Source organism: Ovis canadensis, chromosome 13, assembly GCF_042477335.2.
Source record: "Ovis canadensis isolate MfBH-ARS-UI-01 breed Bighorn chromosome 13, ARS-UI_OviCan_v2, whole genome shotgun sequence".
NCBI lineage: Eukaryota > Metazoa > Chordata > Mammalia > Artiodactyla > Bovidae > Ovis > Ovis canadensis.
The window spans coordinates 94113279-94137802 of NC_091257.1; the positions used below are offsets into that span (position 1 = coordinate 94113279).

The 24524-nt window shown below is 55.6% G+C and overlaps 1 protein-coding gene across 2 annotated transcripts in view; it reads left to right on the forward strand.

Moving 5' to 3' along the window:
• The window catches only part of BCAS4 (breast carcinoma amplified sequence 4), a 60140-nt gene that overhangs the window by 17249 nt on the left and 18367 nt on the right, over positions 1-24524 (forward strand). Inside the window, exons 2-4 of one of the 2 annotated variants that reach the window (XM_069548827.1) lie at positions 2513-2584; positions 10409-10510; positions 17210-17344. In XM_069548827.1, coding sequence (XP_069404928.1) covers positions 2513-2584; positions 10409-10510; positions 17210-17344 — 309 coding nt within the window. The remainder of the gene's footprint in view (positions 1-2512; positions 2585-10408; positions 10511-17209; positions 17345-24524) is intronic. The other variant, XM_070289263.1, reaches the window with a different exon arrangement.

A 24524-nucleotide genomic window follows, 5' to 3' on the forward strand; every position in this document is an offset into this window, starting at 1 on the left:
TCCCTGAGTCGGGAAGATCCCCTGGAGAAGAGAATGACACCCACTCCAGTATTCTTGCCTGGAGAATCCCATGGACAGAGGAGCCTGGCGGGCTACAGACTCAACTCATCTAGACTTTGCTTCATCACGAAGCGGTGCCCTCTCCCGTCTCTCATGCTTTCCTCTGGGTCCGAAGGAACCACCAACCTCCCCCCCTCCCGGCTCAGTGGCCTCTCGGCTCCTTCTTTCTCCCTTAGTGCATTAAGGACTTTTTTAAAAACCATGCTTTTGTTTTTCGGGGGCGGTGGGGGGCGCTTCTGTGTGTTTCCAGTCCCCCTTCCACTGTGGTCCCCTTCCCCTGTCAAGCCTCCCCCAGTCAGGCACAGAAATAGTCCCAGCTGTGAGACGAAGGCTCCAGAGTTTAAAATTGCAGCTCTGTACTATTTATACTCCAGCCGGAAAGAGGTTTTCTTGCGCAGCCGTTTATTTGGTTGTGGTAGCGACAGCCTAGGCTGCAGGCGGCAGCTTCTGCACTGTATAAACATTTCTCTGGGGACAAGTGGGCACGGAGGGCAGCCTTCAGGTGAGGGGGCAGTGCCAGGCCTGCCCTGAAACGGCTGGGAACACCTCCCTGCAGCAGAGCAATTCGGCCTGGCAAGCCAGAGAAAGTACTTCATGTTCCAGCTGAACTTCCTTCCGAGATGCCTGGTTATTAGGGGGAAAAAAGACAAAAAAGCAGGTATTTTATTCATCATGAAATAGTACATGCTTGAGGGGGAAAAGGGTTCAAACTACTCCTTTATGCAAGTGATTAAAGCAGACCCTTCATGTTCTGTTTTGCTTGGCCCATGAAGCATTAAAAAGGAAAAATAATAGTAAAAAATATATGTGCCACTATTTAAAAATTGGGACATTTTCTATAAAGTTAAAATTTCTGGCTTCTCTTGAAAATGGAAGATTCTGGCAACCCTGGGCTCACATTTCCTGATTTCTCTGAGTGGCTGGCTGCTCTCGAACTAGGCAAGTGCTTCTCGAGTCACTCCAAGCCCCAGTGGCCTGCTTCATTCATTTGCCTTACTGCGTGGTGTTGGTAACTTTTGAGTTTTGGACCCTTCACATGACATAAAATATTCAAAGCTCCCATGTCAGACCATATTGTCCAGTTCCTTACTCCCCAGGGCTAAATAAGCACGGTTAATAGGGTCTCCACATAAACTACAGGATCCCCCGTCAAATATGGATTTCAGGTAAACAACAAATCCTTTTTTAGCGTAAGTGTTGCTGTTTAGTCTCTAAGTTGTGTCCAGCTCTTTGTGACCCCATGGACGGTTGCCCGCCAGGCTCCTCTGTCCATGGGATTTCCCAGTTAAGAATACTAGTGTGGGTAGCCATCTCCTTCTCCAGGGGATCTTCCCAACCCAGGGATTGAACCTACGTCTCCTGCATTGTCACGTGGGTTCTTTACCACTGAGCCACCAGGGAAGCCCAGTGTAAGTATGCTTCCTTGCGTGCGTGCTCAGTTGTGTCCGACTCTCTGCAACCCCATAGACTGTAGCCCACCAGGGTCCTCTGTCCATGGGATTTTCCAGGCAAGAATGCTGGAATAGGTGGCCATTTCCTATTCCAAGGGATCTTCCCGACCCAGGTTTCAAGCCTGCATCTCTGGTGTCTCCTGCATTGGCCAACCCCTAACCATTTGCAGTTTGGTACATGTCATTCAGGTGGCTCTAGCGGTAAAGAGCCCGCCTGCAATGCAGGTGACGTAATGAGACTCGGGTTGGATCTCTGGGTCGTGAAGATCCCCTGGAGAAAGAAATGGCAACCCACTCCAGCATTCTTGCCTGAAGAATCCCACGGACAGAGGAGCCTGGCATGCTATAGTCCATAGGGTCGGAAAGAGTCGGACACGACTGAATTGACTTAGCATGCACGCACATGTTACTCCAGTTGAAATGAGATGAAATGAAATTCCACTGTTGAAACATGTACATTTCTCGGTGTTCATACAAGGATAGTTTTATATTCTGCCTCTCTTGCAGTTCACTGTTTCTCTCCATGGTGTTTCTCAGTAGCCATTTTTCCGTGTTGATAAGAGCAGGCTTTGAGGCTGGGGACTCAAACCTACCTGAGAATGTGGGCCCTGACGCTTGTTAGCTGTGTGACCTTGAGCAGGTTCCGTCACTTCTCTGAGCCTCGGTTTCCTTATCTGGACCGTGGGTGGTGATAAGAGTCACTTTGTTATCTCCTGTGAGTATTTATGTATCTCCTCTCTTTTGAGAACGCATAGAGCGGATGGTCCGCAGGGCTTTAATCAGAGCAGTTAAACAGAGGCATCCACAGGCATCGAGATTGCCACCAGCACTTCCAGGTTGCAAATGAGGCTAGAGAGGTTTTGAAAAGGGAAAGTAGGTCTGGAGGGAACTGGGCAGATAATCCTAAGATTTAGTTTGCTTTAAAAAAAAGAAAAGAAAATGAAGGGCCTTTGTCTCCCTGGAAACCACTTGCTAATCTCCAGGATATTGTCTCTTTTCAGGCGAAGGAGGTGGAGGAGACAATCGAGGGGTTGCTCCTCAGGCTGGAAGAGTTTTGCAGCCTGGCTGACATGGTGAGTGCCTGGCTGACATGGTGAGGGCCTGCCTGGGAGGCGCGGGTCGAGGCCCAGGCCAGGCTTCAGGGCCCTCCTGGGCCTCCCTGGGGAGCCATCTTGGTGGTGGCTTAGCGAGCAGGAGGCGTGGGCAGCGGCCGGCCTGGGGAAGCCACCCTCTCTCTCCCTCCCTCCCTCTCTCTCCCTCCCTCCCTCTCTCCACACAAGGCTCCCCGAGGCGGCCATCTTGTTAACGCCCTTCCCCCCAGACGCTTTCACTCCATGGAGGAGGCGGGCGTGGGCCACCAGGTGGCGCTCTCGGCCCCGATGCGGGGCGCCGACCGGCGGGGATGCTACGCCTATATTTAACTTTCCTCGCCCGGCGCCGTTCACCAGGCGAACGTGGAGACAGCCAGGAAGTGGCTTCAGGCCTGGGCGGCCCGGGGGCAGCCTCCCGGCCGGGCCCTGGCCTGGCGGGGTCGGGCATGGAGTGCCTTCCTGAATCCTTGGCTGGCTGCACGGTTGCCTCCTCCCCTGTTGTGTGGGGACGGATCCTCCTGGCTGCAGGGAAGATGGTGCCCTCAGCCAGGAAGACAAGGTCTCCAGGATTGTTGCCAGATAGATGTGGGGCCCTGAGGAGCTCTGGCAGAATGTTCTGGAAGTTCCCAAGCTTATTAAAGGCACACCGGCAGCCAGGGTTCGTGGCTTCTGCCTGGAGGCCCAAAGGGTTGAGCCCCGTACTGGGAGCAGGCCTGCCTCTCCCCGGAGCCCAGCTGGGCGCGGCCGTGTGGAAGGGCCCCGGTGTCTGGAGATGCGGTGGTGGGAGCCCGGGAGCCACGTTGGTTGAGCATCTACTTCGTGCCAGACTCCGGCCGGAGTGTGCTTCCCGTGTCCTCCCGTCTCACCTCAGAGCAGCCCTCCGTGACGGGAGCAGCTCTGTCCCCGACGTTCAGCAGACATCGGAGCGCCTCCCTGCACCAGCCCCTGGGGACAGCGCAGTGAACAAGGCAACCGACGTTCCCACAAGGACCTGTGTGTGCGCTTCTCTTGAGGGCCGATTTTTAGTTCAGGTGTGGGTCCAGGTGGGAACCAGGTAACCGACTTTGCCTGAACAGTCCTTTCTTCATCGGAACATCGTTCACCTTCTCGAACTGGTCCCGTGAAGAGCCTGAGAGTGCAGAGAGAGACCACTCTATCTCCCTCCCTCCACCCCCTGCTCCTCTGATCCTCTAGGTTACCGGGGAAACCGATCTGTGTATCAGCGCTGGCCTGGAGGTGTGTTCCAGGTGCAAACGGGAGGCTTTGTAAAGGGAAAGAGGTTCTAGAAGGAACCAAGCACGTAATCTCAAGACTCAGTTTGTGTTAAAAAAAAAAAAAAAAAAAAAAAAATATATATATATATATATATATATATATATGGAGCAGAGGTGTTAAATTCTGCCTGGAAAATTGGGGAGGCTTTGCAGAACAGGTGGTGATTAATTTGGGGTTTGAAAGAGGAACGAGAAGAATTCAGTTGCTGAGAGTAGGGGGTGGGGTGGCAGGCATCCAGGCAGAGGGACTGGTCTGTGGGGGCGGTGTGCTGGGCTCAACAGACCGGTGTGGGCCCCTGCAGCAGGGGGATTGAGAAGGTGGTAGGGACGGGTGATCCTGGGACATTTTTAATCTCAAATCCCAGCCCATCTTCCTCCTGTGACGAGAGACCCACTCTCCACCCATGATGAGAGCTCTGGACGAAAGCCCGCTTGGATAGACAGAGGGGCCCAGGCCTTACTAGCCTTACTAGCCTTAAAAACGTCAAAGCTTCCCAAAGCCTGTGTTTGTCTTGCCAGGAGGCTCAAGGTTGCATGCAGCATGGAGAAGGTCCTTTATGAACTCAAGGTCTAGAGATGCATTGATGCAAAGGTTTTAAATACAGAGGGCACAGGATGACCAGTGGGCCCAATCCTGCCTGCAGACATGTTGCATGCTTCTGGGGAAAAAGAAGGGAGGACTAAGTGGCTGACATTTATAGAATGTCATGCAAAAAAAAAAAAAAAAAATCTGGATTTCCAGCTTCTCTTGGAAAAGCAAAGATCTGTCTTCCACTCGCATCCCCCCAGCCCTTGGGTGCTTTTCCTCACCCGGCCAGCATCAGCCGAGCCGGGTAGTGGCTGCCCCCTGTGGAGAGCACACGTGCTCTGCAGCTCGTCACCGTCCCCATGGGAGCCTTCCTGACTCCCCTGCCACCTGCCAGCAGCATCCATCCTGCGTGTGTGTCTTTTGTGGTAGAGAAAATTTCTCTGTACTTCGGGCCCTACTGAAAGCAGGCACATAGCAAACAGGCCTAGAGAGTCCTGTGTTTTAAGAAATGGAATAGAGTGTGCTTCTTTGAAAGTGAAGACTGTTTCCATGTGCTTATATGCACATAAGCATGTCTGCATCTTAACAGAACGCACCTAGTATGATGCCTTTGTGGCCCTTGGAGGTGTTGGTTTTTTTTTTTTTTTTTTTGCAGTCTCTTCGAGGAGGCTCTGCACTGATGACATTTAGGTTATAGAAATCCTCTCAGTCCCACCAGCTGGTGGTTAGCTTATCCAGTGTGTCTGTGCTCAGGTGTTGTGGACTCCATGGTACAGAAAGAGGTGTATCCAGCTAGTGGCTCTGGCTTGGTACCTCCTTCTTTCTTCTGATCCAAGCTATGGACGAGTGGGGACCTGGGGGAGGCAGGCGATGTCACCGCATGGAGCGCCGTCCCCTGCTTGGGCCTTTGCGAACACCGATCAGGTCAGAGGTCCCAGAGAGGCTGGTCTCCCTGGTGCCAGTCCAGAGAGACACACACTTCATTTCTGATGAAATCAGGCTACTGGAAATGAGAGTCCGGCTTCCAGTCTATTGTATTAAGTCCTCCACCAGTCTGTCCCAGATCACTCTTGAGTTACCAGCGTTCACACTGTGTGCTCACGACCTGTTCTGACCTGGGATATAATGCATCTTGGCTTCACCCCAAGCTCTGACTCCTCCCAGTGTGAGGCCGTGGCCACGGTACGTCACCTCTCTGTACCTTGATTTCCTCCTCTGTAAAATGGAAATGGTGGTTGCTTCTGAGCATCTGTGGCAGCATCAGACTGCCCCAAAACTTCATGATGGGAAACAACCACCAGTTTATCACGTGGGCTAGGACAGGGCACAGAGGGTATGGCTGGTCTGAGCCAGGTGGCACCTGCTGGGGTGAGGCCGTCCAGGGTGGCTCCTTCCCTCACTTGTCTGATGTCTCGGCTGGGAGGGCTGGGTGGCCGGGGACTAGTTGGCCTCGGTCTCTTCCATACAGCCTCTCCTTGTGGCCACGTGGACTTTCTCGTAGCATAGCAGTCCTGCCTCCCAGAGCCAGCATTCCAACAAACAGAACGTAGAGGTCTCTGAAGCCTTGGGTATGGCAATTGACACCGTGTGACTTCTGTCATATCTTATTGGTTAAAGGAGCCACATAGCCTATCCAGATCCAAAGGGAAAGGACATAGACCCCTCTTCTTCATGGAAGGAATGTGCAGAATGTGTGGCCATCTTTTATCCACTGCAGATGGTACCCATCTCCAAAGAGTTATCATGAGGACTAGACAAGGCCGGGGTGTGCCCTTTACATCCACTCGAATGACCAGAATGGAAAAGACAATAGCACTTGTGGTTGAGGGTGTGGGGAAGCTGAAACTCTCCTTCACTGGCTGGTGGAAATACGCAGTGGGACAGTCACATGGAACACAGAGCCGTTTCTTATAAAGGCAGACGTATACCTACCCTGCATCGCAGCAGTTCTAATCCTAGATAATAACCCAAGAAAAATGAAAGCAAGAGTTCGGAGACTTGCAGATAAATGTTCACGGCAGCTTTGTCCATCGTGCTCTAAACTGGAAACAACCCTAGTGTCAGTCAGCAGTTGTTGCTTAGTCGTTTGAGTCTTTTGTGACCCCGTAGACTGTAGGCCGCGGACACCCTGTCCATGGAATTTTCCAGCCAAGAATACTGGAGCAGGTTGCCATTTCCTTCTGCAGGGGATCTTCCTGACCCAGGGATGGAACCCACGTGTCTCACATTGGCAGGCAGATTCTTTACCACTGAGCCATCAGGGAAGCCCCGGTCAGCAGTAGAAACCAGTAAATAGGGAATTCCCTGGCAGTCCAAAGGTTAGGACCCGGTGCTCTCACGGCTAAGGGCTCGGGTTTAATCTCTGGTTGGGGAACTAGGATCCCACAAACCTTGTGGCATTGCTGAAAAATAGAATTGAGTAAATAACCTGTTGTTTATTCATACACTGGGATGCACGGCCATGGGAGAGAATGACCAGCCGTACACAACAACACGGGTGATTCTCACAGACATGCTGGTGAGAGAAAGAAGCTGGACACAGGAGTACTTCCTGTGTGGAGCTCTGTAATCTGAAGTTCAAAAACAGGCAGAACCAGTCCCTGTGATGGAAGTCAGACAGAGGTTAGCTTTGGAAGGGTGGTCATGACTGGGAGGAGGCTAGAGGGAGTCTTATAGAGCAAGGGGTGTTCTATACATTGGTCTGGTTCCACAGGTGTAAACACATGTACCAATTCATCAAGCTGTTTGGCTAAGGCCTGGGCTCTTTACTGTATATCATTTGCACTCAATTAATAATAATCGCTCAGCACAGTGCCTACTATGTCTTAAGTGACCCATGAATAGTAGCTACTGAGGTCATCGGCATCATCAATTTCCAAGCACCAGAGGGTCACCAGTGAGTTTATCCACAGAAACTAGATTTGTGAGGCTGCTCAGCTCAGTGCCCTCGGGGGCTTGGGCGGCTTGTCTGGGCCCTCCGAAACCCCAGTGGCCTTGGGCCCACCTTCTGGCAGGGAGTGGACTCCCCCCTCTCTCACGTAAGCGGAGAAAACTTCCTGTTGGCCTTGGCCCAGCACTTGCATTTGGCATTGGCGTGTGTTCTTAGGTCAAGTGCATTTGGCTCTCCTTTCTGGGCCCTGCGTCGTCCAGGACAGCCGCGTTTGCTCTGTGATAACTCCCTGCATCCGCTGCCCAGACTTCTGGGCTCCAGAGACCAGCTCTGGGGAGTGGAGATGACAGGCTCCCAGGTCTGTAATCCTGGCTGGAGGTTCGTCCCAGCAGAGGCTCAGAAAGCACTGATTCTACCCTGCCCTCTTTGTTCTTCTGAGCAGTAGGCCCAAGCATGAACTCACATGTCTATGATGTGATGATTTGAAGTGGGTTGGACGTAAGAAAAGAAATGTGTTCCTTTCCTCCCGCTCCCCTAGAAGATGAAACAGTGTAGGGTGTGGCCACGGACGCCATGCTGGGGAGACTTTAGGGAGTGGTGGGGACTGTGGTTAACCCAAGAAGGCCATTGTCATCCAGCTCCAGCTGATTTTTGCCACGTGGAACATGGTCTCAGTGTGGCTGGGGCCTCTAGTTTTTCACAAGAAGCTAGAAATCTGAGTTTCCAAGGGGAATGCCTGCAACTTTAGATCTCAGCACCTAGCTTGGTGGTACTTCTGGAGCTTTAAGCGCGACACAGGCTGGCTCTGCACGGGCCCACTGGAACACATCTGCAGACGTCTGGTATTAGCGAGTGGCCTCAGACGCGAAGAATTCACCATCTCCCACTTTGCAGCTTTGTGGCCTTGCCCAGATGACGTGGTTTTTCTGCTTCATCACCTGTGCAACGCGGTTGAAGAGTGAACAGTTCCTGCTCTTCATCATTCACGTGATGAATGCTCCTGGGTGTTGCTGTCCCAGCCTCCCTGGTGTTTGCCTGTTGGTCCCCACCTTCCTGGGCAGCCCAGGGGAGGGCTTGGGGTTGTTTCAGACACCCTCCGTTTCCTCCTCAAGGACCTGCAGGCTGCCTTCCGGGCAGGAGTGGACAGCTCCCCGCTGCCCTCATTCTCAGCCAGTGGAGAGGCCTCTGCAGAGAGGGGTCTTCCTGCTCCACCCACAGACCCTCGACCCTCCAGTTCCTGCAGATCCGGAGGAAGGCAGGGAGCGGTCCCTGGATCTCCTCTCTGCCGTGTTCCCTTCACCCCGTGGGTTGCTAGGACCAATCCCTCCTGATGCCCACGTGTTTCCCCTCTTTCGAAATCAGCAGAAAAAAAAAGATCTGCCTTTGATCCCGGTACTCCTGATTGCCATGAGTTTCCTGTTCTTCGTTGTATCTTAGCAATTTCTCCTGAGCTTAGCCTTGTTTGCTGACAAAAGTCCATCTAGTCAAAGCTGTGGTTTTTCCAGTAGTCATGTATGGGTGTGAGAATTGGACTATAAAGAAAGCTGAGTGCCAGAGAATTGATGCTTTTGAACTGTGGTGTTGGAGAAGACTCTTGAGAGTCCCTTGGACTGCAAGGAGAGCCAACCAGTCCATCCTAAAGGAAATCAGCCCTGAACATTCACTGGAAGGACTGATGCTAAAGCTGAAACTCCAATACTTTGGCTACCAGATGCTAAGAACTGACTCATTAGAAAAGACCCTGATGCTGGGAAAGATTGAAGGTGGGACGAGAAGGGGATGACAGAGGATGAGATGGGTGGATGAAATCACCAGCTCAATGGACATAAGTTTGAGCAAGCTCTGGGAGTTGGTGATGGACCAGGAAGCCTGGCATGCTGCAGTCTACGGGGTCGAAAAGAGTCGGACATGACTGAGCGACTGAACTGAACTGAACTAGTCTTGCTGAGGGAGAGACTTCTCTCTAGACATTCAGCCTGGGGGAACAAGGGAGGATATTGAGCACTTTTCCCTACTCCAGCTGATAAATGCAGGTGCCTGCAGAAGCTCCAGCATAGCCTTGGAGCTTGGCTGAAAACAGGTTGCCAGCTGACCCCACACAAGCTAGACCACACTTGGAAGGGCCTGGTAATCAGCATTAGGCTTCCTCCAGAGGATCTGGATGCTCCTTAGCACCTGAGAGTCATATGTATACTGCCTCTCTGCGTGATGGGGTCGTGGTAACGTGGAAATTGTATCTCTCTCTCTAACACACACACACACACACACACGTACTTAAGGATTAGACTTGTCCTCTTGGCTCTGAAGGAAAATGGAGGCTTAAGTGTCTAATCTCAGTGATCAAGAGAAAGATATAACTTCCCAAACTTCACAGTCACTTTTGGGGTCCTTCCAAGCAGAAACTTAAGTGAGTTGCGTGATGTGCAGGAAATACTTCACACAGTGGCTGCATGTGAAGCACCGTGATAGAGAGATTTGTGGCTCTCATTATTAATGTTAATGATTATTATTAACTCTTCACATTAGGGTTTCCCCAGTGGCTCAGACAGTAAAGAATCTGCCTCTAATGCAGGAGATCTGAGTTTGACCCCTGGGTCAGGAAGATCCCTCAGAAAAGGGAATGGCAACCCACTCCAGTATTAGTTTCAGTGGAACAAAAACTCGACTTTGCTCAACTTTAATTTAGGGGAAAGGTTTTGATTCTTTCCATTTGGTCCAGTTCAGTGGTTAATAAAATAACGATACTTAGTTTGAAGCTGGTGCTGTTTTAGCTGTTTGCAGGGGACTATTAATTCCCTTCTCCAGGGGATCTTCCCAACCCATGGATCGAAACTGAGTCTCCTGCATTGCAGGTAGATTCTTTGCTGTCTGAGCCACCAGGGAAGTCCAATTAATTTGTAGCTCAGTAAATCATACCTGGTTGAGTCTGGGTCCCCAGGGGCAGTGACATCGGTCCCCACCTGGGACTCTGGGTCATTCCTGGGCCTGTCCCTGGGCAGGGTGGCACTCACTGTCTCGACAGTTGGCAAGGTCTCTACAGAGCCTGGCTACCCCTAGAGTGGGCTGGGGCAGGGGCGGGGCAGAGAGCTCACGAGCTGTCCTGTTCCCTGCAGATTAGGAGCGACACCTCACAGATCCTGGAAGAAAACATTCCTCTCCTTAAGGCCAAGGTGGTGGAAATGCGTGGCATCTACGCCAAAGTGGACCAGCTGGATGTGAGTACGGGGTAATTAACTTTCTTTGTGAGTCTGTGGACTTGTTCTGGCTCTACCGTCCTCTCTCCCAAGATGCTGATCTGGTGTTAATAGTGTTAGGCCTTAAACCCAGTGGAGGGGGTGGGTGGCAAAAAGGGGCCTACATGGTATTTTTAAAATTTTAAAAAATATGAATTTATATAAAGAATCTCATTTTAAAATTGAGGTGCTTTCTATAAAAACCTGAATTTCAAGCTGCTTTTTGTTATTTATTTATTTTTGGCCTTGCCACACAGCTTGTGAGACCAGGGATTGAACCTGAGCCACGGTTGTGAAAGTGCGGAGTCCTAACCGCTAGAATGCAAGAGACATCCCTAAGCGGCTTTTGGAAATGTAGATGATCTCAGAACTCTGGGCCTGTATTTCTTTAAATAGTTTGTTTACGTTTTAAGGTATAAATACATAAAGTGTACACATCATAAGTGTACAATTCAGTAAATTTTAACATGTATCAACCCCCGTGGGGGCTTCCCCGGTGGCTCAGCGGTAAAGAATCTGCCTGCAATGCAAGAGTCGCAGGAGACGCAGGTTCGATCCCTGGGTTGGGAAGAGTCCCTGGCAGAGGGCATGGCAACCCGCTCTAGTACTCTTGCCTGGAGAATCCCATGGACAGAGGAGCCTGGTGGGCTACATACAGTCCATGGGGTTGCAAAGAGCCAGACACGACTGAAGCGACTGAGCACACACACGTGTAAACGCCCACGTGAAGATGACCCAGGTTGAGAAACTGAACCTTTCCGCTCCCTAGGCTGCATTCTGGTGGAACTGGTACAGCTGCCCCTCAGACAGGGCGGTGCTCCGTATTTCACCACAGTCGCCCCCCTCCCCACCCTATTGCCTCACTGCTCACCTGCCTTTTATCTGTGTGGGCACCGGGCCAAGGTGCGTGGTGTCTCATTGCCTCCTGGCTGCACTGCGAGTCTGCACCCTCCCCTTCCCGTCTCCCAGAGGAGAGCAGGACTTCCGCGAGGTCACCCACTTCCCAGGGATCACACAGCTGATTCCAGGAAGCGGGGGCTTCAGTTCACATCCACGAGAGCCCAGGCATTTCCTCAAACTGGGGCCCTTGGGTCAGGCTCCTGGCTCCTTGCGCAGTGAAAGACCAGGAGGCTGGAAGAGCCTGCAGGGTAGCAGAGGTGGCCTGGACTGGATGTGAGCCCCTCCAGTCTGCCCAGGAAGGGAGCCAGCAGTGGGCCCTGGAGTTCGCAGAGAATTAACATTCTTGTCAGCAGAGAAGGAGGCAAGAATATAATTAAAACTTTGCCCTTGGAATAGCTGATTCATTTGAATTTTATCCCACACGTTTGAAGGAGGACAGAAAAATGCAAAGATGCGCAGCCCTGGTTCTTGCCTTTCTTGGGCCACCCCGCCACTCGAGCCCCATTTTCCCCTTAGTATTCAGTCTTCTAACGCTTACTGAGGACCTACTAGATGCCGCTGCGGGCCCTGACAGTGAGAAAGACAGAGTTCAAGGCTGTGGTTCCCGCCAGGAGAAGCAGCAACAGAGTGTGACCGCTATGTTTCCTGGGGCTGCTGTGATAAGTTGCCACAAACGGAGTGGCTTAAAACAGCATGAATTTAGCATCTTACAGCTCTAGAGGTCAGCAGTCTGAACCGTGGCAGCAGGAATCAGCAGGGCCGGCTCCCTCTGGGGGAGAATTCCCATCCTGGCCTTTGCTGGCTTGCGTCTCCCAGCTCGTGGCGCCTTCCTCCAACTTCAGAGCCACAGCACAGCATCTTCCAGGCTCTGTCCTCCTGAGTCTCCTGATTCTGTCTTACAAGGACCCCCGTGATTACCAGGACAGTCTCCCTAGCTCAGGATCTTTTCCACACCTGCCGAGTCCCTTTGGCCATGGAAGGTGATATGTTCACAGGCTCTGGGAATGAGGCTGGGGACCTTTGGGTGGGGTCATTACTCTGCTGCCCACATTCACCAAGGGTGACTTCAGAGGCGCGTGCTCTGGAGGGCAGTAGGGAACAGGCAGTGAACGCTATAGGCCCTGGAAGGTGAGTGGAAGGAGCTGTGTTGGGTGGGGGCGTGGCTGGGGGGGCACAGCTTGGGTGGAGGCTCGGCGGTGGGAGGCTCTGGGCTCCGGGCAGCAAGGAGATGCCGGACCAGAAGGATCTGGGAAGACCAGGTTACGGGGCAACGGGGGTGGGGGGGGTGATGACCGGAGCACGGGGCTGGAGAAACTGAGCCGCAGGCGCCTGGGAGGTGCCAGCAGGGTCCAGGCCTGCCCTGGGCAGCCAGGGATGAGAAGACCGACCCCAAGCCACTCCTCCTTGTCCTCTGGGAACAGCTGGAGCTGAGACGCAGCTCTCCCCTCCCATGAGGTGTGAATCTTCAGGCCGCCGCAGTCCCCACTCTGACCTAGAGTCTGCTACCATCGAGGCCCGGTGGCATTTGCTTCCTATCAGCCCCCTGGGCTGCTGTTTTCCTTAGAGCAGAGAGAGATTTCTCTGCAACTGGGCCCTAGTTAAAAAGAAGAAGAACTACGTTGGTCCAAGAGGGTCATGGATTTCAAGGCAAATGGGAGACTCTGTATTTCCTGCTGAGCTACATGCGATATAAGACATAGGACCTGATCAGAAACCAGTGTTGTGCTGAGGCAGATGGATTCCAGAGCTACACTGCCTAGGGCTCAGATCTGCCCTTGGAGACTGTTTTTTGTTTTGGGGTTTTTTTTTTTACTGTGCCATGTGGAATCTTAGTAGCCTGACCAGGGATCAGAGCTGTGCCTGCTGCTCTGGGAGCGCAGAGCCTTATCCACCGAGCCACCAGGGACGTCCTGAGTCTGCGCTGCGGGTCACTCACTCTGCTCTCACGTCAGTTTCCCCCTCTAGGTGGGGTGTGTCATCGTGAGGGTGTGAGGCTGGCGCCTGGCATCCTGCAGGTGCTCAGGCAGGACAGGCTGTCACTGTGGGGTGCCCACAGGCTGAAAGCTGGGATCCAGTGCCTGCTCATCACTGCCCAGCCAGCTGGGGGCTCCAGGGAGCCCAGGACCACTCTGCTCCCATATCACTGTGACCCGCTGAGGGCCGGGAGGCTTCAGAACCTCTTAGGCCAGAAAAAACGAAGTTACTGAGCCACTGCTGTGAGCCAGGGACTCCACATGCTTTAGATGAAAGAGCTTGCCTACCCTTTGCAGCAGAGCGAAGTCCTGGTATTGGTCCTGTTCTATAGAGTGGCTACAGCACAGAGAGGTGATGGGACTTGCCCGGGGTCACACAGCTGGCGAGTGGCAGAGCTGGGATTACAGAAGTCTGCTCCAGACCCCTCCTCAGTGCTGGGCGCTGGCCCCCGTCTGGCCCTGGCCCTGCTCTGAATCCGGGGGCCTTTGTCACAAGGATTCAGGCACATCAGAACTCACACCTGTGTTTTAGACCATGTGACTGTCCCTGCTCTCTCACCCCTCCCCCTCGTCCTTCCCTTCCTTCCTTCCCTCGCTTCTGATACTAAAAGTGGCTCATTTTCACTGTGGAGACAATCACGTGGAAGTCACCTCTGCTCCCAAGGGTGGCCACAGGCCCCAGCCGCCGCCTCCTGTGCCTGCTCCTCCCCACTCCGTGTGAGTGCCCGGCAGCGTCGTCCCACTGCCCCCGTCGGCTTTCCTGGCCAGGTTCGGCCTCTCCCTGGCCGCGGCCTGGCCGGCCTGCCCTCCCTGGCAGGCGTTTTGGAGGCGGATCAGACCTCGTGAGTGCACATTCCTCCGCGTCCCTCACACTCCCCACCACAGCGGCATTAATGCAGGGAGCGTAAAATTGGAATCGGCTGCAGGGAGGGACTGCAGGACGACTTCTCTGCTTTACAGCCAGATGTGCCAGCCGGTGAGGCCAGGGGCAGAGGCCCGGCCCGGGGCTCATCGTCTCCCCCTCCGCCCAGCGCGCACACACACGCACAGCCACGCACGCACACACACTTGATGTGGCTTATTCAGAGCCTTTCAGCTCTGCCCTTGCCAGAACCACAAGGCAGCAGCCACACAACAGTGCTGCCATCCTGGGTTCATCCAGTGTCTTTTCGCCAAGGATGCAGTCATTCATTCATTCACTCATACGTGTGCGCATTCATTCCTGTGTGTGCATTCTTGCACGTATGCATTCATACACGCATGCGTTATTCGTGTGTGTGCGCGCCTTCATTCACGCGTGCCTTCATTCACGTGTGCATTCATTCATATGTGCACGCGTTATTCATGTGTGCGCGCCTTCATTCACGCGTGCCTTCATTCACGTGTGCATTCATTCATATGTGCACGCGTTATTCGTGTGTGTGCGTGCCTTCACTCACGTGTGCACGCCTTCATCCATGCATACGTGTGCATTCATCCACTCACGCGTGCATGCATTCCTGCCCTCGCCATCCAGCTGAGCAGGCCCCAGTCGTGGCCTTGTGAACAGCACTGACTCAGCACCTGCTCTTCCAGAACTCACATTCTGGAAGGAGATGGACCCTGAACTGGCAGACAGGAAGTTGAGAGGGAGAGGAGAGCTAAGAAGATGGGGCCTGGGCAGCTCTGCGGTGGACCCACGTTAGCCTAGGTGGTTGGGGAAGGCCCCTCTGTGGAGCGCCCAGCAGACCCAGAGCCTGGGAGACAAGCAGGGTTCACCTGTGGAGAAGAGAGAGGTGCCTGGGCATGGAGGGAACTGCTGCAAAGGCCCTGAGGAGAGAGTGGCTGGAGTTTTTGAGGAGCCAGAGGGAGGCCTGGGAGGGACACAGGGAGAGAGGGCAGAGCGGGTGCTGGGCCTTGCTAGGTGGGTGGGCCTGGGGCTTTCCATCTGCGAAAGGGAGGCTCCCCCGTGGGGCCCGGTGCTGAGAGGGTCTCCTGCCTCTTCCTGGTGCAGGAAAACCTGCTGCATTTTCCTTTGGAAGCAGAGAGGCCCACAGAGGGGAGGCTTGTCTGAGATGGACCTGGAGTCGCCACCTTTGGCGGCCTTCCCGGGTGTACGAGCAGTGCACACACGTGACACTTGTGAACACGTGCACGCGCACACGACACGCACGACACAGGCACACACGCGGGCACACACACAGGCACGCACACACACGCGGGCACACACACACACGCGGGCACAGACACAGGCACGCACACACACACAGGCACACACGCAGGCACGCCCACGCACACAGGCACACAGGCACGCACACACACACGCACACAGGCACACACACGCAGGCACACACACAGGCACGCACACACGCAGGCACACACAGGCACGCACACACAAGGCACACACGCAGGCACGCGCACACACACAGGCACACACACGCAGGCACGCGCACACACACAGGCACACACACGCAGGCACGAGCACGCACACGCAGGCACAGATGCCGGCGCATGTGCACCCGGCCCACAGGCGCACCAGGAGTCGCAAACAAGTGGGCCCACACAGCCTTGTTTCAGACGTTCTGCAGTTATTGCTGCTGCTGCTGCTGAGTCGCTTCAGTCGTGTCCGACTCTGTGCGACCCAATAGACGGCAGCCCACCAGGCTGCCCCGTCCCTGGGATTCTCCAGGCAAGAACACTGGAGTGGGTTGCCATTTCCTTCTCCAATGCCTGAAAGTGAAAAGTGAAAGGGAAATCACTCAGTCGTGTCCGACTCTTCGCGACCCCATGGACTGCAGCCCACCAGGCTCCTCTGTGCATGGGATTTTCCAAGCAAGAGTACTGGAGTGGGGTGCCATCACCTTCTCTGGCATTTATTGCTAACATTGTTAAAAACTAGGCATTTTTCATGAAATCTGAATATTCTGTTTTTTCTTTTTAAATGATATTATCTGGCATTAATTGAGCTCTTAATATGCCCTGAGCACTAAACTGCTCAGCAGGGTTGATACTGTTATGATTCCTGCTTCACAGATAATAAAATTGGGGGTAACAGAAATGAAGTAACCTGGCAAAAGGCATACCACCAGTGAGTGGTAGACCCTGGGTTCTAGTGCAGCGGGTCTGAGCCCAGCCTTCTCTTTTCTTTTCTCAATATTGGAGGTTTCGCAGTACAGCCCCAGGCTGAGTGGCCCCCAGCGGCCAGGGGCCTCGTATTTCTGCTCACCCGGCCTGTTTCACTTGCTTGTCACCTGCCTGCCCCTTGCCGGTTTCTGAGTGTGAGACTCCCCAATGCTCATCAAATATTAAACCGAGCAATTTTGGGGAATTCCCTGGTGGCCCAGGGGTTAGGGTTACACGCTTCCACTGCTGGGGGCACAGGTTTGATCTCTGGTCGGGGAACCAAGAGCCAACAAGCTGCATGCTGTGACCAAGAAACCAAGAGAGAGCGGTTTCGAAAAACTTCATTTTTCATCAAGAAGGTCGTGCGGCCCGAGTCCCCTCTCTGCTGCTGCCTGGCTGTGTGACTTTGGGCAGGTGGCCCGACCTCTCTGACCGTTGGTTTCTCCTATCTGTAAAATAGTCTAAACAGAGGGTCACTAGTGGGAGAAGGGGAAAGGATAGGAGTGGAGGCTCGGCCTGGCCGGGGCCCGGAGGGGGCGTCACTGTTACCGTCGGAGTTTCTGAAGAAGTGCCCAGCAAGGCACCGGCGAGCCTAAGGTCTCCCAGAGACTGGTGCCCGTGGGGCAGGCCAGAGGGAGGCTGGAGGCAGTAGCTGCTGGCTGCCGAGGGAGGCAGCCGTGGCATCTCGTCTCTCCGCTCCCGACAGGCCTTTGTCAAGATGGTCAGACGACACGTCTCCTTCCTGGAGGCCCACGTGCTCCAGGCCGAGCGGGACCACGGGGCCCTCTCGCAGGCCCTGCGGAAGTGGCTGGGCTCCTCGGGGCTCCCCGCGCTCGGAAACGTGAGTATCCCCACCTCCCGGCCCCCTCCCAGACCCCCGAGCGGGAGCAGGGAGAGGGGCACCGGAAACGGGAGTTCAAAGGGCACGGCTGGCTTCTGCAGACAGGAAGCGGCGTCTGGCTGGCTGGTGGAGGGCCGGCCAGGCGGCTGGGGCATCACAGACTCCCTGGGGTACCCCCGTGTGCCCTGATTGGTGGTGCCGTGGCTGCCCGCCCCCTCATCCACCGTTTAGTAAATGGCTGCTGTTTGCTGAGCATGGGTCTGTCTGGAATTCCCATGCTGGTTAGAAACAGCTCCTGGCCCTTCCTTCCGCATCTGAGGCTCAGGGCCATTTCCAGAATTGAGGTGGGGTTCCCCTTCCCAGGGCACAAGTCACCCTCCAGTGGACCAGAAGGGCGGGGCACAGTGGGAGGGGCAGCGAGCCCACAGCTGGCCAAGGCCTCTCCCTCCCACACTGCTACTTCCTTGGACTCCTCCCTATGCAAAAGGAAGGGTCACTGTGCCCCTTATACTGGTGGGAAAACTGCTATGTGCTGCTTACCTGTTTGCCTCCAGGTGAGGGACTGGCCCAAAGCCAGTAGCAGCTGGATTGTGGCATCAGAGTTCATGGTCTCAGAATTCTTACTGATCCTTTAGAGCCCAAGTTAATGTCACCTCCTCTGAGAAGCCCTCTGGGATTGTGCTCGCTCTAGACAAATGCGTCCAATGACCGTGAAGTCGGGAGCAGCCTCCCTGATCCTCCCCTCCCTCAAGTTATGGTGACTAATATGGTGACCAGGGGCCCCCCAGCCACACAGTGCTCTGCCCACTGATGGCAGAAGCGCCACAGGGGAGGGAGGGCAGAGGTCCGTGGCTGCTGGCCGTCTGCAGCGGGTGCCCTAACGCGGGGCCTGCTGGGTCCTGGTCTCTGTGCCTTTCAGTCTTTTTCTGTAGCCCACAGGCTTCCCTCTGCGGTTGGCACCAGTGTCTTCCTTTAGTGGCAAGGCTTGGAGGGGAGAGTCAGGGAGCTGAGGCCAGTGCTGGGGTTGGAACTCAGGCCCTTGGGGCTGTGCGATGGGGTCCCCCTCCCACTTCTGCTGCGGGATCCCATTGGGGTGTGGCCAGACACGCTGGGACCTGCACCCTCTCATCTCTGCCAGACTCGGGGGGCCCCCTAGCCCTACCTGTGGTGACTTGTTCCAGGAAACGCGTCCCAGCCAGGGCTGGTGAGTCATTCAGCGACCCTGGCGTGTTGATCTTGGCCCCGGGAGGGCTTTGTGTGGTCCAGGGGATGCGGGTGAGTGTGTGTACACGCGAGTGCAAAGCCAAGGGTTTCCAGGGCTGCACCTGCACCCGGGGCGCCAGCTGCAGGGGCTCTACTAGATAAAGAGCTTGTCCTGGGGCCCAGACCCGCTGGTATCTCACAGCCCATCCTGTGAGGGGGGGCCAGTCAGCAGATGAGGAAACAGGCACCGAAGGGTCAAACCGTTTGCCCACCCAGAACGTGGTGGAGCTGCGATTTGAACCTGCGGAGCTGGCGCACTGCAGCGCCTGGTCCTGCTGGGTCTCTCTGAGCCCAGTTCCGACTGCTGCAGCTGTGGTCTGGGGTGAGGGTCCTTGAAGAGCCCCCACGTAGGTTCCTGTTTCTTCTGTCTGGAAGAACCCACCCAGCTAGGGTTTCACACTGTCCAGTCGGTTCCCCTCCATCCCTGCCGAGGTGGATGCCTCACTGACCACTGCCCTCACCCTTGGAAGCCACACAGGCCCCCCCTGGCAGCGAGGAGCCCTCTGGATTCTGCCTTCCTGCCCCCACTCACCCTCCTTGCCCCATGCAATGAGGGGCTGGCGCGGGGCAGGGGTTCTTGGGCTGAGGGTCCTGCCCCAACTCCTTTGGAAGCCCACCCCCTCAAAGGAAATGGGCCGCTCATTGCTGCCCCCAGGCCCACCCGGAGTCAGGGGCATCAGGGGGGGCCTCCCTCCAGGGCCCAGGCAGGAGGCCCTCCGCGCTCACCCTGGAGCTGGGCAGGGGCCTTTCTGGGGGGGTTTGCCCCCGTCTCTGCTCGGCCATCTGCTGGAGCAGGCGTCCTGGGGAGGGCGGGGGGTGGGGTGGGGCTGGGCCTGCAGTTCTGCTAACTCTGCTGGTGCCACCTGCCCTCCTGGCCTCCTTTCTCCATCTTTTCTCTCCCTCACTCTGCAGCTCAAGTGGCGAGGCCAGGGAGGGCGCAGGGCACGGGGCCAGGGTCTCCCAACACACCAGCAGTGGGGCCAGAAAGCCCCACTGCACCCCTGCCTGTGTGACTCGGTGCTGGCCGAGGCCTGGGCCAGCCCGGGGATGCTAGCTGAGTGTCCCTCCTCATCACGTGCTCCCCCCGAAGCCTGAGCCTTTGGCCTCCGACTTGAACTGCCCAGACCTGGGTGAGGGCTGGCCTGGTGCCCTGAGCCCTCTGTGCCCAGGCATAAAAATGTACACACTTCTAGGCTTCAGGCTTCGTGCTAACGCACACATGACTATTTTCATGGTACAAAGGTTCGTGTTTCCGTGCTGTACAGCAGGAAAGTTTTCCATGGCGCTTTTATGTCGATTCTTACAATGCTATAAACCTCTAACTCAGAATCACACCTCTCTCTGGCTATGGCATTGTTTTGCTGTGTGACCGTGGGTGAGTCTCTTAGCCTCTGCAGGCCTCAGATTGCTTACCTGTCGGTTATCATGGGCTTGATCATGAAACAGTCTGCCTGCTAGAGAACTGGTTTCGATTTGATATACGATGAAGAGGGCCTCCTCCGCTAAAGCAGTGGGAAGAAAAAGAAGAAAGAGTCCAGAACTCTCAGACGGAGGGTTCTGAGCATTGGTGGGTCTGTGAAGTCAGCTGCGTATTTAAATAGTGGTTCAGGACAGACTGTCTGGGCCCTCTGGGGTGAGCAGGTTTCGTGGTGGTGGTGACAGAGGGCAAGCCCTGCAGTGCCGGCTGCTGTTCTCAGCCCCAGTGCCCCACAAGGGAGGTGCTAGCTTTAATCCCGGCCAGGGACCTGAGTCACTTAGCCAGGGCCACACAGCCGAGCATCGCGATAGGAATCTGCTTCTTGAGTCTGTCCCTCGTTATCTTGGGAGAGAGCCGTGACCTCTTACTTCAGGAAGCACATGTCCAGTAGGAGAATAGAGGCAATGACCAAATCCTCAGAAAATTCAGTCACTGGACATTTCTAAAGAGGGCCTGGCTTGCTCTGAGGGATGACCTCTAAGGAAGGGCCACGTAAGCTGAGACCCGGACGCTGAGTGAGAGAAGGCTGAAGTCAAAAGCAGGGATGTTCCCAGCAGTGGGGATGGCGGGCCCGGAGGCTCTAGGGTGGGGCGAGCTTGGGTCCTGAGGAACAGCGGTGAGTCCATGTGGGGAGCCAGGGAGGGTGTAGGAGACGAGGTGGGGGGCAGCCTGGACAAAAGCAGGGGTCTCGGACCACAGAGGGGGCCGAGCACTAGTCCAAGGGCAGCAGGGAGCCTCGGGAGGGCTGGGAGCCAGGAAGTGACTTGGTAGATGTGCGCTGCTTTAGGGAGTTTCCAGGGCTCATTCTCTACCCTGAGCTCAGGCTGGCATTTGGGGTCAGTGCTGTCTTGTTTAGACTTGACCACGAGAGCCGAGCTGGGCACAGGCATGCCCTCCAAGCTTCAGAGTTCAGCTGTTAGGACTGCATTTCCTTGGCCTGGAAAGCCTGCATGCTCTGCCCGGAGCTCCCTGAGACCCTTGCCTTGCCGAGTCTCAGGGCCTTTGTCTGATTGGGAGAGAGAACAGAGGCTCTCGGGGGGTGGTGCACAGGTCTCCCGGCATGTGTCTGGTCCCAAGACCCTGCCTGAGGAGGCGGCCCCCCTGCCCGCGCACACAGGGCCTCTCACATCTGGAGATCGTTTCAGGCACATGTGGGAGTGAAAGTGAGACGGGGCTGCAGGCGTGTGGCCTTGGAGGGGGCGCGGAGAGCATGCCAAGGGTCGCCATGCCCTCCGGGTCCAGGTCCTGGTGACGGCCAAGCGCCCACCATGGTGTCCTAACCACGCCAGGCCCTCTGCTCAGCGCCTGCACCCAGAGGCACGGAGCAGCTTCACTAATTTGTTGTCAGCCACTGTTTGTTTTCCGCCAAACCAAAACATCTTGTTCACGAGGTGTCATTTTGATTAATTTCCCGATGGATAACAGTATAGCGTTTTCCAAGGAAGGCTGTCTGGCTAAGAGCAAAACCACTTGGGGCCAAGTCCTGACACGGCACAGAGCAGGCCGCCGGGGTGGACTGTGGCCTGGGCACGACTTGGGGCTGCCCGACCCACCTGTTCACCCCGCATCTGCCCACGGGGCGATCTGGTAACACAAACAGGTGTGTTCCGCCAGGTGTGACGCAGTAGGGAGTGGTGCGGACTGCGGCAAATTGCAGAGCCCGTGCCTTAATGACGGTGGTGAATTTCAGAAGCAGCCTTTGCAGAAACGGGATCAAGGAGGGCCAGATTTTCCTATTTGGGGGAGCACGCTGGGCATGTGGAGTTTTATATGAATCTTGTAATGTTTAAAACTCAGCAACTAATTTTTCTCACTGCTAAACATTTGAGGGGGGAAAAAATCTGTTGTGCCCTGGGTCACACCCAGCACACTCCCCACCTCTGGATTTGGGGCTGATGGCCGGTATCGCAGAGGCCCCCCACCCCCGGCCCCGCTTCAGAGGCATTTGGGACCAGGGATGAGGGGAAAGCTCGTGGTGTCTTCCTTCACTTTGCGCCAGGCCCAGCAGGGGCCTTCAGCTTTCTGCAGCAGCGGGATGAGCAGCTGGCAGTTTTATGGGGTGTCTACTCCAGCTCCAGACCATAGTAGTTGTATTGAGTACTTTTAGGCTTCCCTGGTGGCTCAGCTGGTAAAGAATCCTCCTGCAGTGTGGGAGACCTGGGTTGGATCCCTGGGTTGGGAAGATCCCCTGGAGGAGGCTGTGGCAGCCCGCTCCAGCGTTCTCACCTGGAGAATCCCATGGACAGAGGAGCCTTGCGGGCTGCAGTCCATGGGGCCGCAGAGTGAGACAGCCGAGCAGCTGAGTGCACACAGCATGTTGCGTACGTTCACGAAGGACTTTCTGTGCCGTGTGTCAACGTCCCGTAACAGCCCAGAGGTAAAGAGCGTCGTCTGAGAAAGGGACCTGAGGCTCAGAGAGGGCTGTTCACTTGCCCAGGGTCAGACAGCGTAGGCAGCAGAAACAAGATAGACCCAGCTTTGACCTTGTTCAGGGTCTCTCGCTTCTCTCTGTGATCTTCCCAAGTGCAGGAGCCACAGCCTAGATGGTGGAGGTTGCAAACTGGAGATCCCTGGGCCCAGCCTGCCCCACCAACATGTGTTCTTCAGCCAGCTTGGTATATGTACATGTTTAGTTTGAATTAGCTGCCAGCATCTAAAAAAGGAAATTTTACACGAGAATGTAGAGCTCTGGCTTCTCTTGAGGAAACAGAAGGGGGACCTCCCTGGTGGCCCGGTGGCCAAGATTCTGCACTCCCAATGCAGGGTGCCCAGGTTTGATCGCTTGTCAGGGAACTAGATCCCACATGCCATGACTGAGACCTGGTGCAGCCAAATAAGATATAAATAAAAATTTAAAAAAGAAAAAGCAGAGGTCTGGGCCCACGAGCAGCATCCCCGCTGAGCCACCAGCTGGCCCACGTCACCCTTTGTCCTTACCTGCCTGTGGGCACTTGAGTTTCCTACTGGGTTGAGCGCCTAGTAGGTGTTTAATAAACGTTAATCAGAGGATGCTCCGAAGGCGTCCATGGCCCTTGGAGGCCCCCTCCCCCTGGGTCCCTCTGGGGGTGGTCCCCAGGCAGTGGAGAGCTGGGCCGGACAGGGCCCATGTTTGCCCAGCGGCCCGGGGCCGCCTCCTGGGCTTCCCTGGAGGTGGTGGAGGCTGTGGGCGGAGCTGCCCTGCCGGCCCGCCTGCAGGCGGCCTCAGTGCCAGGCTTGGCTCTGCCCTGCCCCCCCGCCGTTCCCCCACTCCGCCCCCAGCTCGCCCCGCCCCGCCCGCCGTGGGGAGGCAGGGGCCCCCTGCCCCGCCCTCTCGCTGTGCCCAGTCCCCCTGGAGGGGTGACTCCCGGAAGGAGGCCTGGCCTGGCTGGGCCTTTATCTCGGGGCTGCACAAAGAAGGTAGAGGAGATCCCCTGGCGCCTTCTCCCGGCCCTGGAGTGGCCTCTCCTCTGCCCCGTCGTCCCCTGCGGGGCGGGGGAAAAATGCAGCCGAGCAGATGGCAGATATTAACGCAGCAATGGAGGCGAGGGGGGCTGGGTTAGTGCCCCCAGCAGGCTCGCTGTCCCCAAGCTCTTCAGCACTCACACATTAACGGATCTTGTTTGAGTCCAGATATTTGGTGGCAAGGGTGCCAGGGAGGGACAGAGGGCTCCTGGCCGGCTGCTTTGGGAATCAGATTTTTTTAAAGTGTTACATTTTTGTTTAGCATTTGAGCGGGGAGGAAGTTCCTTTCCACAAAGAGGAGTGTTTACTTGGGGCAGGGTGCACTGATGAGGCCCGCATGGGAGCACCCCAACTTCTCCGTGGTTGGCAGGACACAGTGCCCTGTCTTCTAACAGCACCGCCGTCGGGGCTGCCCCCCGTGAACATCCTCGAGCCCAGTGCTGCCTCGTGGCCCCTCCTGTGCCTGGTGGACACTGTCTCTGGTCTTGGCACATGCTGGTCTCCTGCCTGGAAGAGCCTGCCTGCTCCGTGCTTGGCGCTGTTTGTCGTTCAAGGCTAAGTTGAGCGTCACCACCTCTGGGAAGCCATCTGGATTGGCCCAGGCAGCGTTCCTCTGGGCTCCCCAATCCCCTTTCCTTACCCTGTCGGCCCTGGCTTGGTTCATCTTCACGTTTATCCACCTGTTCCATGTGTTCCGTCGCTCAGTCGTGTCTGACTCTGTGTAATCCCATGGACTGTAACCCGCCAGGCTCCTCTGTCCATGGGATTGTCCAGGCAAGAATACTGGAGTGGGTGGGTTGCCATTCCCTCTTCCAGGAGTCCTCCTGACCCGGAGTGGAGCCCAGGTCTCCAGCCCGCCGCCCGCCCGAGTCTCTCCTTGTGCCGACACACAAGCCTGCGCCCTGCCCCTCTCCCCAGCCCCTCCCCAGCCTTGGTGTCTGTCCAGCTTCCCTAGGGCTCTCACTGGGACCCTCCCTCCTCAGCTGGAAAGAGAAAGGC